Source organism: Cnephaeus nilssonii (genome assembly GCF_951640355.1).
Source record: "Cnephaeus nilssonii genome assembly, chromosome: 6".
Taxonomy (NCBI): Eukaryota; Metazoa; Chordata; class Mammalia; order Chiroptera; family Vespertilionidae; genus Cnephaeus; species Cnephaeus nilssonii.
The window spans coordinates 89,996,626-90,011,026 of record NC_137077.1 but is presented as its reverse complement, the minus strand read 5'-3'; the positions used below and the strand labels follow the sequence as shown (position 1 = coordinate 90,011,026).

Genomic DNA, 14,401 nt, shown 5'->3' with positions numbered 1-14,401 from the left:
TCTTCGGTAGTTATCAGCCTATTCAAAGTTTTTTAATACTTTTTGGTTGAGTTTTGGGAGCTTGTATATTTTCTAAGAATATGTCCATTTCATCTAGGTTGTCCATTTTGTTGGAATAGAGTTGTTCAGAGTATTTTTTCATAATCACTTGTATTTCTGTGGGATCCGTTGTTATTTCACCTCTTTCATTTCTGATCTTTTTTATTTGGTTCCTCTCTCTTTGCTTCTTGGTGAGCCTGGCTAGAGGTTCATCAATCTTGTTTATCCTTTCAAAGAACCAGCTCTTGGTTTTGTTGATCTTTAATATTGGTTTTTGTTTTTGTTTTTTGTCTCTATGTCATTGATCTCCACTCTGATCTTTATTATTTCCTTCCTTCTGCTTACACTGGGCTTTTCTTGTTGCTCTTTTTCTGTCTCTTTGAGTTGTAGGGTTAGATAATTTATTACCATTGTTTCTTGTTTTTTGAGGTAGGTCTGTAGAGCTATGAACTTCCCTCTCAAGACTGCTTTCACTGTGTCCCATAGATTTTGGATTGTTGTGTTTTCATTGTTGTTTGTTGCCATGATGTTTTTTTATTTCTTCCTTGATGTCTCTGGTAACACAGTCATTATTTAATAGCATGCTATTTAGCCTTCAGGTGTTTAATTTTTTTTATTGTTTTTATTGTAGTTGATATCTAGTTTTATGCCATTGTGATCTGAGAGGATGATTGATATGATTTCTATCTTCTTGAATTTTAAGAGACTTTGACTGGGTCCCAACATATAGTCTATCTTTTAAAATGACCCATGTGCACTTGAGAAGAATGTATATTGTGTGGCTTTGGGGTGAAATGTTCTGAAGATGACAATTAATTCCATCTCACAGGGTGGCCGTGACAGTGTTACTCAAATGTTACCCATTTTCTCATCAGTGCCCTGGTGCTGGATCCAAGAGCTGGTGGTGACATGATGGCTGTGGAGGGCGGGGATGTGTCAGTCGTGAAGAAAAAGAGGACAAATGTGACTAAAGCCTGAGGTTGTCACCCAGGAACAGGTTTCACACTGGTCCCTTCCTCCTCCCTCACCCGTGGCTTTCCTGTTGCAGTGAGAGCCACAGGCCAAGGCGGGGACCTGATGTCGGATCTCTTTAACAAGCTGGTCATGAGGCGCAAAGGTAGGACAGAGCACTGCTGCTTCCCAGGCCAGGGATTGGGGTGCGTCATACACATTCTGCCTTTTTCTTCCTGTTTCTAAGACATTAGGGGCTGGGTTCCCCAAACAACCCCCCCGTACCCTTAACCTTTTCCCTCCCAGGCATCTCTGGGAAAGGACCTGGGGCCGAGGCCAGCGAGGAGCCAGGAGGAGCCTTCGCCCGAATGTCAGACTCCATCCCGCCTCTGCCTCCCCCACAGCAGCCACCTGGAGAGGAGGACGAGGAGGACTGGGAATCCTAGGGGCTCAGCAGCTCCTTCTTCTCACCAAACCCAGGCTGAGGCTCTTCTCCTCACATGGAAACAGCTGGGATGGGCTCCTTGGCCTGCAGGCCTCTCAGCCCCTGCTGCCCTTGGAGGGATGGGGATCACAGAGGACCACCCAGGTCTGTGCCTGGACCATCTTCAAGGAGCAGGGAGGCTGGCTTCTGAGGGTGGTGGGAGGGGGCCTTCGCTTTCTGCTTGTGCTCCACCTACCTCCTTCACTAGCATGCTCTTCTATTCCCTGAGACTGAGATTCAGCAGTACACAGATCAATAAAGAAATATAACTGAGCATCAACCAACAGTGCACTTTTAATTAAGGAACTACAGCTGTGCAGAATGCAAACATCTCCGAGCCAGGGCCTGTCCTGCTCCCCCTGGTCTCGGGCAATGGAGCAAGGTGCCGAGTGGACCAAGCCCCCTCTCTCTGGGGCCAGGGAAGGGAGGTGTAGTCAACGGGGCAGCTGTTGCAGATGGAGGGAGGGATATTTTCACACAGAAAAAAAAGTCTCAGGGTAAAAATAGTCCTGCTGAGAGCCTAATGGCCCTTGGTGTAATTGCTGATGCCAGGGGAAGAGGTATCTTGGAGTTTTCTCAAGTGGCTGAGAGGGAGAGGGGCCCCACCGACTGCAGGGACCTGGAACCAGCCCAGGAGGTAGCATGCTGTGGAGGGCTGTGGGACTGGTCAGGGGCCAGCAGGCGGGGAGCACCGCACAGGGCTCTGCTCCCACTTGCAAATGACTTCAGTGCCCGACGTGTCATAGATGGTGCTTAATCCCCAGGTGGCAGGGGTCAAAGTAACCAGAAGCCGGAGGGCAGAAGAGCCCAGGACACCAGGGGCTGGAAATGGGGAATATTCTTAATTTTGAGGGAAAAGTAAAGGTTTAGAACACGAATTTTAGCTAAAAAGGGAGAGGCAGAGAGGCCTGCTCCATCTTGCCTCTGAGAAAGTGGGTGCTGAGAAATGAGCACGGGCAGACGCTGAAGTGGAAGGTGCAGCTTCCACAGCTGCCCACGGAAGCTGGCCGAGGGGAGAGGGGGGCTCGACTGGGTGTGGTGAACAGGAAGAAAGATCCAATTTCAGGGAGGGGAACTGCCCTGGGATGGCCTCAAGGATGGCCAGGAACCACTGCTTGTTCAGGATCGACCTAATTTTCGCCTACTGGCTTCTGCACCTGTTCCTGGATCCTGCAACCAGGGATTCCAGAAGGGGCTGGTCTGCACTCCAGATGGGTGCGGCCATCCCTCAAAGGCCAGACTTCTCGTGATGAAACTGGGGAGACAGGGAAAGACAGTGAAACACTAGGTGGGGATCTTGGTGGGAGTGTTCTCAGGAAGGAAAAGGCAGGACTGACCTTCCGCAAAGCAGCAAAGGCAGGGCCAAAGGTGGCTTTGACCTCCACACGGTCTCGGATCCAGGCTGGCAGCTTTGCCAGGATAGGTGGGCGGGCGTACCGCTGGTCCAGGAGCACTATGCTGGCAAAATCCTTCTGGTGCCTGATGGCCCTCCCTGGATGGGACAGGTTGGGGCTCTGATTAAACCTACCCACCCGACAGTACGTTGTGTGTCCCTTTCCCCTCCTCAGACCTCAGACTAGAGAGATGGTAGGTAAAATCCCATCCTGCCACCTCACTCTTCATCCATCCCACCCCAACTCTTCATCCAGGGCCAGTCCCCAGCTTACCTATTGATTGGTTGACAGCCTTCATACATAGATTCTCCACCAAAGCCTTTCCTGGGGGGGCCTGACCTGGGGTTCGGGGCTGGGAAGCACAAAGGAGATGACCTATCAGAACTGTTTCTTGTCCCCTGCCTTGTGTTCTGAGAAAAGGACACTGCCAGGCTCTGAGCAAGACCAGTCAGCTTCACGGGCACAATGCCAACAGCTGATATAATGGATGATGTCATGAGAAGCCCAAGAGGGTATGGAGGATGCTGCCATTCCCTCCAGAGCACACAGCAGGGGCAGGGGGGAAGTGACATCATATCAGCTCTAGAGGCTACAGAGCTCCCCGCCCCTGCCCCCTCATCCTCCAGACCCTGAAGGTACTCACAAGGGTCTGGTCCAGGTAGGCCATTTTCTCTTGGAGCTCTGGAGACTTGATGTTGGGGTAGGGCAGGCCCACCATGACCACACACCTGAGTGGAGGCACACAGGAGCCAAAGGCACCTGGGGTTCACAAGGCCCAGGACGCAGGGCCGGGTCCTCACCCACATGACAGCTGCTGAGCCTACCACTCCAGTTCTCAAGCTGTGCTCAGTGGCTCTCCCTCTCCCTTCCCACCCTATACCACCTGGAAAGGGGTTTTTCCGCTAAGAGATCCAATCTAGGCCAGGGAATTGAGTTCTGATAAAGTTACATCTGCCTAATTTTCCTCCTGGCCTCAAAGGGCCACACCCAAAGCTGCGGAATCACTTCCCCATGCAGCTGACTGCGCAGTCAGCCCAGGTGCAGACTCAGATGGCAGCAGATTGCAGGCGGAGGGAGGGCTGCTTGGAGTGAGGGGCAGGTGGGCATCAGAGTCCTGGGAGATGGGAAGCCCACTACTTACCGCCCGAGGTCATCAGAGAAGTTGATGCCTTCACTCATCTTTCCTCCGACCACCGAGAGCAACAGGGCCCCCGTCACCATGCCTCCTGCCTGGCCACGGCACTGCAGGAACAGCCCAAAGCTGGGACGCCATCCAAAGGTTTTCAGCCGCCAACCCCACAGGTCTGGACCCAAGGCCTGGGTTCCAGCTCTCACCTGAATGCACCTGGAATACTCTGTCAGCACCTGTTCCACCTGGTTTGCTCGCTTGGGTTCCTGAAATATCTAAAAGTAAACAGACATCTCCCAGAACAGGGTTTCAGGATGCCTGGCTCACAGATCTGCTCCAGACCTTGTTTTCCAGCCTGGGCTTTGGGGACTCCTCTGGGCAGTGACCAGGGATTAGAAGTGGTGGGAGATGCTCTCATATGGGAGGCCTGACCATCCAGTCTGATGAGCAGGAGAAATCCCACGGGAATTCTGGGTCACCGTCCCCAGAGTGGAAGGTTCAGCTGAGGGATCACTCACCTTTTTCCTGACAGCCACGCGGGCCAGCAGGCCACTCTTATCCCAGTGGGCATGGACCTGGCGTTGGTACTCATAGGAGGGGAAGAAACAGATCACCCCTCCAGGCACCACGTTGTACAAGTTACAGAGGATGCGACCTGTCTCGTCCATCTAAGAAAGAAAGACAAGGGGCCCTCCATGGGGCCACTCCTGAAGCCACACCCAAAGAGGCTCCTCACCTTAGGGCTCAGAACCAAGTACAGAGACTCAAGGGTGAGTGCAGTCAGGGAGGCCTATGGCCAGGTGGCGCCCCCTGCCTGGGAATCACAAATTGGAATGTGCCACCCTCCCTCCAAACACACTCAACTGCTGCTCCTGGTGACTGGCAGCGGCTGACACACCGCAGTCCTAGCACACGGAGCTACACTGGTCATTGGTGTGTGCCAAGTCCTCCCTCCCCAACTCCCAACGTCCTGTGGGCAACTGGAGATTAGGCACCATCTATGTCAAATCGGGCACTGAAAACCCCAGGCATGCCACTGGAGAAGTGCCCCCAGCACTGGAATCCCTGCTGGCAGGGCTCGCTATAACCCCATGGCAAAAGGAAATGGTTTCTCATGAGCTTCATCCTAAAGAGATGGCTGGAGGTGTCAAGAAAACTATTTTTAAAAATCCTCACCCAAGGACATACCTTTCATTGATTTTAGAGAAGGGGAGAGGGAGAAACATGGATTGGTTGCCTCCCATACATGCCCCCACTGGGGACTGAACCCGCAACCTGGGTATGTGCCCTGACTGGGATTTGAACCCAAGACCCTTTGGCACACAGGTCAACGCTCCAACCGAGCCACATCGGCCAGGACAAGAAGTTATTTAGCAGCCTCAGAGGTGAGGGGTGTGGGGAAACTCAGACCTTCCTGATAAACACCTAGACACTATTCATCCTGTACCAGCTGTGATGAGGACCAGTACTAAGTTGCACAATGCTTGAACACTCGGGATTGGCCAGAGTGTCCCCACCCCAGAAGTCTCTCTCCTGCCCTAGCAAAGGCCAAGGTGAGGCAGGATGGCTGGTACTAACCATCTGAGGCAGCGCTCTTTTCAGGTATGTGAATTCCAGCTGCTGGTTGGAGGGCCCACTGCAGAGGACGAGGGGCAGGATGTTGTCTGGAGGGATCACGTGACCTGGGGAGACCCATAGAGAGGCTGAGAACTGGAGGTGCAAGGTTGAGTCCAGAAAGAGCACTGCCCAACCCTTGCCTTCCAGACTAGGAGTAGCCGCTTATATCACTTACCCACCCACCTGTTTCCACACTAAAGCAGCAATGCTCAGAACTCTCCCAGGTGGACAGAGGGGCACAGAGCCCGAGAGCACGGAGATGGCGAGCTCAGAGAGAGCTGGCAAAGGATGAGATGCCCATCCCGTGTTTCCTCAGCCCCTTAGGCCTACTAACAGCATATGGTTCAACTATGACAACAGGGTCATAAGTGACTATGTGGCCCATTCTACCCTGGACATGGATCCTCACCACAGGAAAACTCCACCAGTCGCTCAGCTTCCACCCCAGCACATGCCAGCAGCTGCTCCCGAAAGTCAGAAACCTGAAGACCACAACGTCAAGGCTCTGTGACCTCTCTGAGGTCCAGGGACAGGGCCTCAGGTCTGAGCAGGCAGGGGCCTTAACAGAGAGGGGAAGAGAGAATCGCTTGGAAAGACAAAAGTCTAGGTGAGGAGGCAGCAAGTACCTAAGAACAGAGAAGAGGTAAAAAGAAAAGCTGATAACAAATTATCAAAAAGGATAAAACAATTATATGGTGTCCAGTGTTGGCAGTCCCATTTAAGTACTTGTGGGAATAGCAAAGGAAATTTGGCACAGTGGCTCTCAGCCCTGCATATGCAACAAAATCACCAGTGGGAATTTAAAAATATATATTCACATGGCCAGGGCCCAGCCCAAACTATTGAATAAGAATCTCTAGCGCGAGGACTATGCTTTTGTATTTTTAAAAGCTCCATCCAAGTTTTTTACCTATCAAATTGGCAAAAATCCAAAAGTTTGACCACTCTGGAGAAACAGGCATGTGCATACACTGCAGGTGGGATACAGCATAGTACCACCGCAGCCAGCGGGGAACGTGACAATATTTAACAAATCACATATATTTAGATTTTCTAAACTAGCAACCCCATATCTAGGAGTCTCCCCTGAAGGTACAGCTCAACAAACCAATTAACACATGCACAGGATATTTCTTGTGAAGTTGTTTGTGAGGGCTAGACTGCCTTCCCAGAGGGACTGGTCGACTGCGCTATGCTGCATCCACCCATCAGAAACCTGCACAGCCAACGAAAGGAACGCAGGCCGTGCCTGTGTGCTGATACAGAGTGATCGCCAGAGCATACTGGTGAACAGAAACTGAGCATGCCACCTTTGAAGGAAAGGAAAAAAGCCATCTGCTTATTTTGGCAAAAAAACAAAAAAATAAAAAGTTAGCATGAAATAGTAGAAGGATAGACCAGCTAATAAAACATGCTCACCTATGGGATGGGGAACAGGTTGGGAACGGATGAAGTGAGATATTCTGATCTTTGTATAGTTTCAATTTTTGAACCACACAGAGGTTTTACATATTTTGAAAATAGAAGTAAATCAACAAAAAGGCAAACTCTCAAACTGAAACAAAAAAAGCCTAGCTACCTATCAAATTCACAACATACGCTCACAGAAGAGCCTGATAGCAATGGCTTCACGTCCTCAGTGACCACATATCCAGGCAGGATATACTCAAAGGCAAAAAAAAAAATGCAAAGAAATAAAACTTTGACCAATAGGTTATTGTTACGATATTGGTATTATATTTTTGGCACTATTTTAAGTATATTGTGTGTGAGAACAAATAAGTAATTATGTTAATACTAGAGGCCCAGTGCACGAAATTCGTGCACTTGTGGGGGACAGCGGGTGTGAGGTGTCCCTCAGCCTGGCCTGCTCCCTCTCGCAGTCTGGGAGCCCTCGGGGGATGTCTGACAACTTAAGCCCGTTCCTGCCAGTCAGACATCCTTAGTACTGCCGTAGATGTGGGAGAGGCTCCCACCACCGCCCCTGCACTCGCCAACCGTGAGCCCGGCTTCTAACTAAGCAGTGGTCCCCTTATGGGAGTATACTGACCACCAGGGGGCAACTCCTGTGTTAAGCATCTGCCCCCTGGTGGTCAGTGCACATCTTAGTTCCGCTGTTTGATCAATTTGCCTATCAGCCTTTTATTATCTACTAGGGGCCCAGTGCACGAAATTCGTACACTGGGGGTGAGGGGTCCCTCAGCCCAACTTGCCCCCTCTCACATACTGGGAGTCCTCAGGGGATGTCCTACTGACGGCTTAGGGCCGCTCCCCACGGGAGGTCCCCACGGGGAGCGGGCCTAAGCCGCAGTCTGGCATCCCTTTGTGGGAGGCAACCAGACTGATCTGGGGAAGGCACCAGCCCCATCACCCTGCTGCTGCAGCCACTGCCAGTCACCACAGCCACCAAGGTGTTTTCATTAACACGGACTCCAGTCCCTTCACCAAGAAAAAATGACAACTTTCTTTAGGCATTTCCAAGATGTGTCTTTCATAGGATATGCATTTCTTTCTTTATTTTTTATCCTCACCTGAGGATATGTTTCCATTGACTTTTAGAGAATGTGGAAGAGAAAGGGAAAGACAGAGAGAAACATCAAAGTGAGAGGAACACTTTCATTGGTTGCCTCCTGCATGAGCCCTGATCTGGGCCCCGGCCAGGGAGGAGCCTGCAACCTAGGTACATGCCCTTGATCAGAATCGAACCCAGACCCTGCTGTCAGCAGGCCAAGGCATTATCCACTGAGTCAAACCAGCTAGGGCAGGATATGACATTTCTTATCCTTCCAGCAGCCGACCTTCGTTTTTTTCTCCAGAAGTGTGGTGGAAAAACCCTAGATCACCTTTTTGGATTCTTATTACCCAGGTTACTAAGAATATTACCAGTGGCATACAGGAAGCTTAGCCAATGTGCAGTCAGAAAAGGTGTTTCCTCTATAGTTCACAACAATTGCAGGCTGGGCCTTGCCCAGGCGTTTCCAGCTCCCTCTGATCACCAGCTCCGCCCCTGCCCAGGCCTGCCCAGACCGAAAGCCTCTGGCCGAGGCTTTTGGCCTTGGGCAGGAGACCCCCAGCTCCCTGCGATCGCAGGCTCCGCCCCTGCCCCCTCGTTCTGATTGCAGGCTTGGCCCTGCCCTGGAGCCTCCTGGCTCAGGCCCTTCCCAGGCTGCTCTGGGCCCACGCGGCCTTACCTCACAATGACCTGGGTGCCTGGGACACAGGCGCTGGGTGCCTATGTATGCAAATTAACCGCCATCTTTTTTTGGGTTAATTTGCATACTCACTCTGATTGGCTATGGGCATAGCGAAGGTACGGTCAATTTACATGTTTGTCTATTATTAGGTAAGACTAGTGGCCCGGTGCACGAAATTCGTGCACATTAAAAGGGGATTAATTAGAGGAAATAATTTAATATTGCTATTTGCCCTTTCTCTATAATAGAAGTGTCAGAGATTAAAGAAAAGTAGTAAAATGTATATGAAAACCTTCCTCCTGTCAGAGTCTGGGGTGCACCACGGGACCCAGAGTCAAGACCACACCTACACACATGCACCTCAAAATTGTGTGAGACCCAGACCCGGCCGGCCCCCCCACATTGGGCTAGATCCAGACCCATCCAATCCCACCCTTGTCAAGCCCCGCTGGGCAGGGGCATAGCCTCAGGTCCCCTGGCCCGGCGCCAGGACGGGGGGTGTGGACTGAGGTCCCCCAGTCCAGACCAGGGTGGGGGGCGTGCTTTGAGGTCCCCCGTCAAGCCCCGCCGGGTGGGGGGCATAGCCTGAGGTCCCCCTTCAAGCCCTGTCTGGTGGGGGGGGCACAGCCTCAGGTCCCCCGGCCCAGCACCGGGAGGGGGGTGCAGCCTCAGGTCCCCCATTAAGCCCCGCTGGGCGGGGGACGCGGCCTGAGTTCCCCCAACCCAGCACTGGGGGTGCACCTTGAGGTCCCCTGTCAAGCCCCACTGGGTGGGGGGCACGGCCTGAGGTCCCCTGTCAAGGCAAGCCAGGCAGGGGGGCGCAGCCTCAGGTCCCTTGGCCCGGTGCTGGGGCGGGGGGTGCGGTCTGAGGTCCCCTGGCCTAGTGCCGGGGTGAGGGGTGCGGCATGAAGTCCCCTGTCAAGCCCCACCTGGTGGGGGGTGGAGCCTGAGGTCCCCTGTCAAGCCCCATGGGGGCGGGGGAGGGAATAGCCTCAGATCCCTGCTGATTGCTCGTTAAGGCTCCTTATGGAAACTTGGCCTCAGCTGTGGGTGCAGCCATCTTTGTGACAGAGTGATGGTCAATTAGCATATTCCCTCTTTATTAGGTAGGACTAGAGGCCTGGTGCACGAAATTCGTGCATGGGGGTGTGTGTCACTCAGCCCAGCCTGCACCCTCTCCAATCTGGGACATCCGTCTCACAATCCAGGAATGCTGGCTCCCAACTGCTCACCTGCCTGCTTTCCTGATTGCCCCTAACCGCTTCTGCCTGCCAGCCTGATCACCCCCTAACCACTCCCCTAACCAGCCTGATTGATGCTTAATTGCTCCCCTGCCAGCCTCTTTGCCCCTAACTGCCCTCCCCTGCAGGCCTGGTCCCCTGCAACTGCCCTCCCCTGCAGGCCTGGTCCCCCCCAACTGTTCTCCCCTGCAGGCCTGTATCCCCCACAACTGCCCTTCCCTGCAGGCCTGGTCACCCACAACTTCCCTCCTCTGCTGGCCTGGTCACCCCTAACTGCCCTCCCCTGCAGGCTTGATCGCCTCCAACTTCCCTCCCTTGCAGGCCTGGTCCCTCCCCTGCTGGCCATCTTGTGTCCACATGGGGGCAGGATCTTTGACCACATGGGGGCAGCCATCTTGTGTGTTGGAGTGATGGTCAATCTGCATATTACTCTTTTATTAGATAGGATAGAGGCCTGGTGCATGGGTGGGGGCCAGCTGGTTTGCCTTGAGGGGTGTCCCAGACAGGGTGGGGGTTCCCTTGGGGCGTGGGGCGGCCTAGGCGAGGGGCCTCTGGTGGTTTGCAGGCCGGCCACGTCCCCCAGTGACCCAAGCGGAGGCCCTGGTATCTGGGATTTATTTATCTTCTATAATTGAAACTTTGTAGCCTTGAGCGGAGGCCAGGGCCAGCCAGGAAGCTTGGCTTCCTCCATTGCCAGGGGCAACCCAAGCCTCCTGCTCTCTCCAGCTCCATGGCTGCTGCCATTTTTCTTGGGATTTATTTATCTTCTATAATTGAAACTTTTTAGCTTGAGTGGAGGCCTGGGCTCAGGCAGCCTTGAGCCCCGGCAGCTGCAAGGCCCAGGGCTCAGGCCTCGCAGCTGCCGTGGCCGGCAGTGGCAGCGGCAGTGGGGTGATGGGATTGGTGCCTTCCCCTGATGAGCTCAGTTGCCTCCCACAGAGGGAGGCCAGACTGTGGCTTAGGCCACTCCCCTAAGCCGTCAGTAGGACATCCCTTGAGGGCTCCTGGACTGTGAGAGGGGGCAGGCCGGGCTGAGGGACCGCCCCCCCCCCCCCCCCGCCAGTGCACTGGGCCTCTAGTAGATATATAAAAAGCCAGCAACTGGAATGCCATAACAACCAGAAGATCAATAGCTATGATGCCCACTGTGGCCAGCAAACCGGCCAGATTGGGGGAGTGGGGGTGGGGCTGCAGCCAACCTCCCTCAGCCCCTCCTCCCGGTCGGCCCCACCCGATTGGCCCCTCCCACCCCAATCAAGGGTGGAGCGGCTGGCCAACACCCACACGGCATGGCCCGTCCCCCAGCCAGCCCAGCCTGCAATTGCCTGCCCCACCCCATTGGCCCACAGCTCCTCCCCCTGGTCGACGCTGCCCCCGATAGGCCCCCAGCACCCCATCAGCCCGCAGCCTCTCCCCCTGGCCATCCCCGCCCCTGACTGCACCCCACACCCCAATACGGGGTGGGCCGGCTGGCCAACCTCCTGCAGCCCAGCCAACTCCAATCAGGGGCAGGGGCAGACAGCCAACCTCCCATGGCCCCTCCCCCAGCCGCTGACCCCCAATTGGCCTCCCCACCCCTATCTGGGGTAGGACCTGCTGGCCAATTGCCTGCAGCCTCTCCCCCAAGCTGGCCTGGCCCTGATCGGGCCCTGATCAGGGCAGGCCAGCCAGACCCAACCCGTGCACCAATTCGTGCACTGGGCCTCTAGTATAGGATAAAAAAAAACAAGTTTAGCTTGAGAAATGAGATAGAGAATAAGGTCAAATAAATTGGTTGATTTTTGAATCAGAAATATCAATATGGTCTCATGATGTCTGAAAATATATTTCCCAGGTCAGTACTGAAAAGACCCACAAACAGTAATCATCCAGGAACACTGCATGCGCATAGCACCCAGATCTTGGTTTCTAAGTACCCATCCCCAGCAAAAGAAACTAGGGCGCCTTGGAGAAATGAATGATTCCAGATCTGGGGCAAAGAAAGCACCGGGTGGTCTGGGGTGTTTTGTTGTGCCAGGAAGCAAGAAAGCATCCTAAGACTAAGGAGGCCACATCACAAGGACCAGCAGCAGCAGGGAGGTTCCCACAGGCCACAGTGGATTCGAGCATTGAGCCATAATGACTACCAATTATTTTAATACACGAATGAAAAAAACATACAGGTCTAGACACATGAAAGAATGGAAAACAGTAAAGCTACAGGGGCAATCTGACAGGCAGCTGAGTTTGGGAACAGACCGCTTGAGGATGCTGAGTAGCTTTTCATGTAGGAAGTCCTATTCTAGGACAGCGGTCGCCAACCTTTTGGACCTCACGGACCACCAGTTAGCGACCACTGTTCTAGGACGTCTCCTAAGGAAATAACCACTATGCAGGGACTGGTTACATTTACCACTCTATTGTTTAAACTCTGTTGTTTTCTAGAGAAAAACTAGAAATTACCTAAATACCTAAAAAAGTGGTTATATAAAATATAATACATTCATGTTATAGCCAAAGTATGGTGGAATAAATGCTTCTTTACTGACAAGAAAAATGTGGATGTCATTCTGTTGCTGAGTGAGAAAAAGCAAATTATAACAACTGCATTTACAGATAATGCCATATTTTTGTTTTAAAAATATCTACTCTAATAAAGATGCAAATTGACCGTAACTTCGCGACGCCCACAAGCCAATCAGGAGTATGCAAATTAACTCAACAAATATGGCGGGTTAATTTGCATACACAGGTGCTGAGTGGCAGGGGGCGGGACGCTTGTGTCGTCACCATGGCGACGATGCAGGCATTTCGCAACACCCCAGCCGCTCCGGGTGTCTGGGCAGCGTGGGAAGGTGGAAAAGCAGTTCTGGGTGGAGTAAAGGCAGAAAGGTGGCTCCGGGCTGGAGCAAAGGCGGTGCCGGCAGCCAGGGGAAGGAAGGCCCATTCTTGCACGAATCTTCATGCATCGGCCTCTAGTGTATGTATATTTGTAGAAATTATGCATACAACTATAATGATATGCACCAAATGAATCTTTTGCTAGTGAAATTATGACCCTTCTCCCTGTTTTTGCTTATCTGTGATATCTACAATGAAAATATAATACTTTTCTAAAAATACATTTAAGTTTATAAAAGAGGGAAGGTCATATCTATGGTGGGTACAGGAAGGGAGTGGCACTAAGGCACTAAGTGTGAGGAAGAAACTCCAACAGGACTTTCTCTGGAGAAGTGTGATCCCACCGCTTCAGACACACAGGAGCAGTGGCAAGGCCCCATCCCCAAGCCTACAAGGCCCAGCAGTGAGACAGCACAGCAGTGCCACCTGGTGGACATTGTTGGGCCTGTTCTAGCCAAGCCCTTTCTGGTTTGGGAACCCAGGGATGAGGTGAAGAGGCCTGACTGTGCACCATTCCTGTCACTGTCCCATCCATACCCGGGCACAGGAGTCTGGATCCAGTGTCCTTACCGGCTGCATGGTGCCCCCCGCAATGACGACGGCCCGGCATTCCTTCACCACCTGGGCAAAAGGCACTGCTGGATTCAGTAGCAAGAATTTCAGGCTGCTCTGACTGAGGCTGCCTGATAAAAAGACAAAGAAAAGATCTACATGGGAAGGGGGCAGGTACAGGCCCAACAAACACTTCTATCCTCCGAGGCAAAGGGGACCTCCAGCTGGGTCCATGTAGGAGGCACGAGAGATAATCACTTTCTCTTTAAATCAAATCCCACTTAATCTGCAGGACAGCCATGAGGTAGAGTACTATTAGCTCCCTTTTCACATGAGGAAAATGAGGCTCAGAGACAAAGAAACTGGTCCAAGACACAGCTTTTAGGTGATGGAACAAGGCTCAAGCTAAAGCCCATGTTACCTTAACCACTAGGCTACATGGCTCCTCTCACATCCTTGCCTGAGACAACCAACCATCCCACACACCTGCTTCCCTCCTCACTACCCCCACTGCCTGCCCAGGTCACAGGAGGCTGGCATCACCATGTTTCTCCGTCCTGACCCCCGGAGGTGCTGGGATGGAAGTAAAGGCCCCTTTCATGCTCTGGCCTCCAGCTCCAGGCTGGCTTCCCCTCGGATTACCTTGGCGGCTCAGCATGACCCTGCCGTCCTGGTTGGCAGTGGTGAGAGCTTCAAGGAAGCCTTCGATGTCCATCAGCGGGGAAGCAGGCCGAGGCAGCCTGGCCTCCCCGTCTTCCACAGGGGCTGTGGGAGCTGCACAGAGTGGAAGGGAGAGAGTCTGGGACCACAGGCGAGAGCAGAGAGCCTCCTTGCAGTTGGACTAACGGGCTCTCTGGGGAGAGTCCATGTGTGAGGAACATCCCTGCCCAGGGCCTGCAGCCCCGCCCCGCCTCCAGACT

General features: G+C 53.0%; 1 protein-coding gene across 2 annotated transcripts in view; it reads right to left on the bottom strand.

Annotated features, from left to right (window-relative positions):
* Positions 1-1,323: 1,323 nt before the first annotated feature.
* Positions 1,324-14,401, bottom strand: part of LOC307100970 (putative ATP-dependent DNA helicase DDX11-like protein 8) — a 38,169-nt gene continuing 25,091 nt past the window's right edge. Inside the window, exons 19-29 of one of the 2 annotated variants that reach the window (XM_079773663.1) lie at positions 14,124-14,255; positions 13,500-13,612; positions 6,024-6,096; positions 5,576-5,679; positions 4,516-4,665; positions 4,204-4,272; positions 4,010-4,110; positions 3,508-3,596; positions 3,142-3,220; positions 2,812-2,966; positions 1,324-2,729 (exon numbers count right to left, since the gene is read on the bottom strand). In XM_079773663.1, the coding sequence (XP_079629789.1) occupies positions 2,605-2,729; positions 2,812-2,966; positions 3,142-3,220; positions 3,508-3,596; positions 4,010-4,110; positions 4,204-4,272; positions 4,516-4,665; positions 5,576-5,679; positions 6,024-6,096; positions 13,500-13,612; positions 14,124-14,255 (1,190 nt within the window). In that variant the 3' untranslated portion in view covers positions 1,324-2,604. Of the gene's footprint in view, positions 2,730-2,811; positions 2,967-3,141; positions 3,221-3,507; positions 3,597-4,009; positions 4,273-4,515; positions 4,666-5,575; positions 5,680-6,023; positions 6,097-13,499; positions 13,613-14,123; positions 14,256-14,401 lie in introns of both variants that reach the window. The other variant, XM_079773662.1, reaches the window with a different exon arrangement.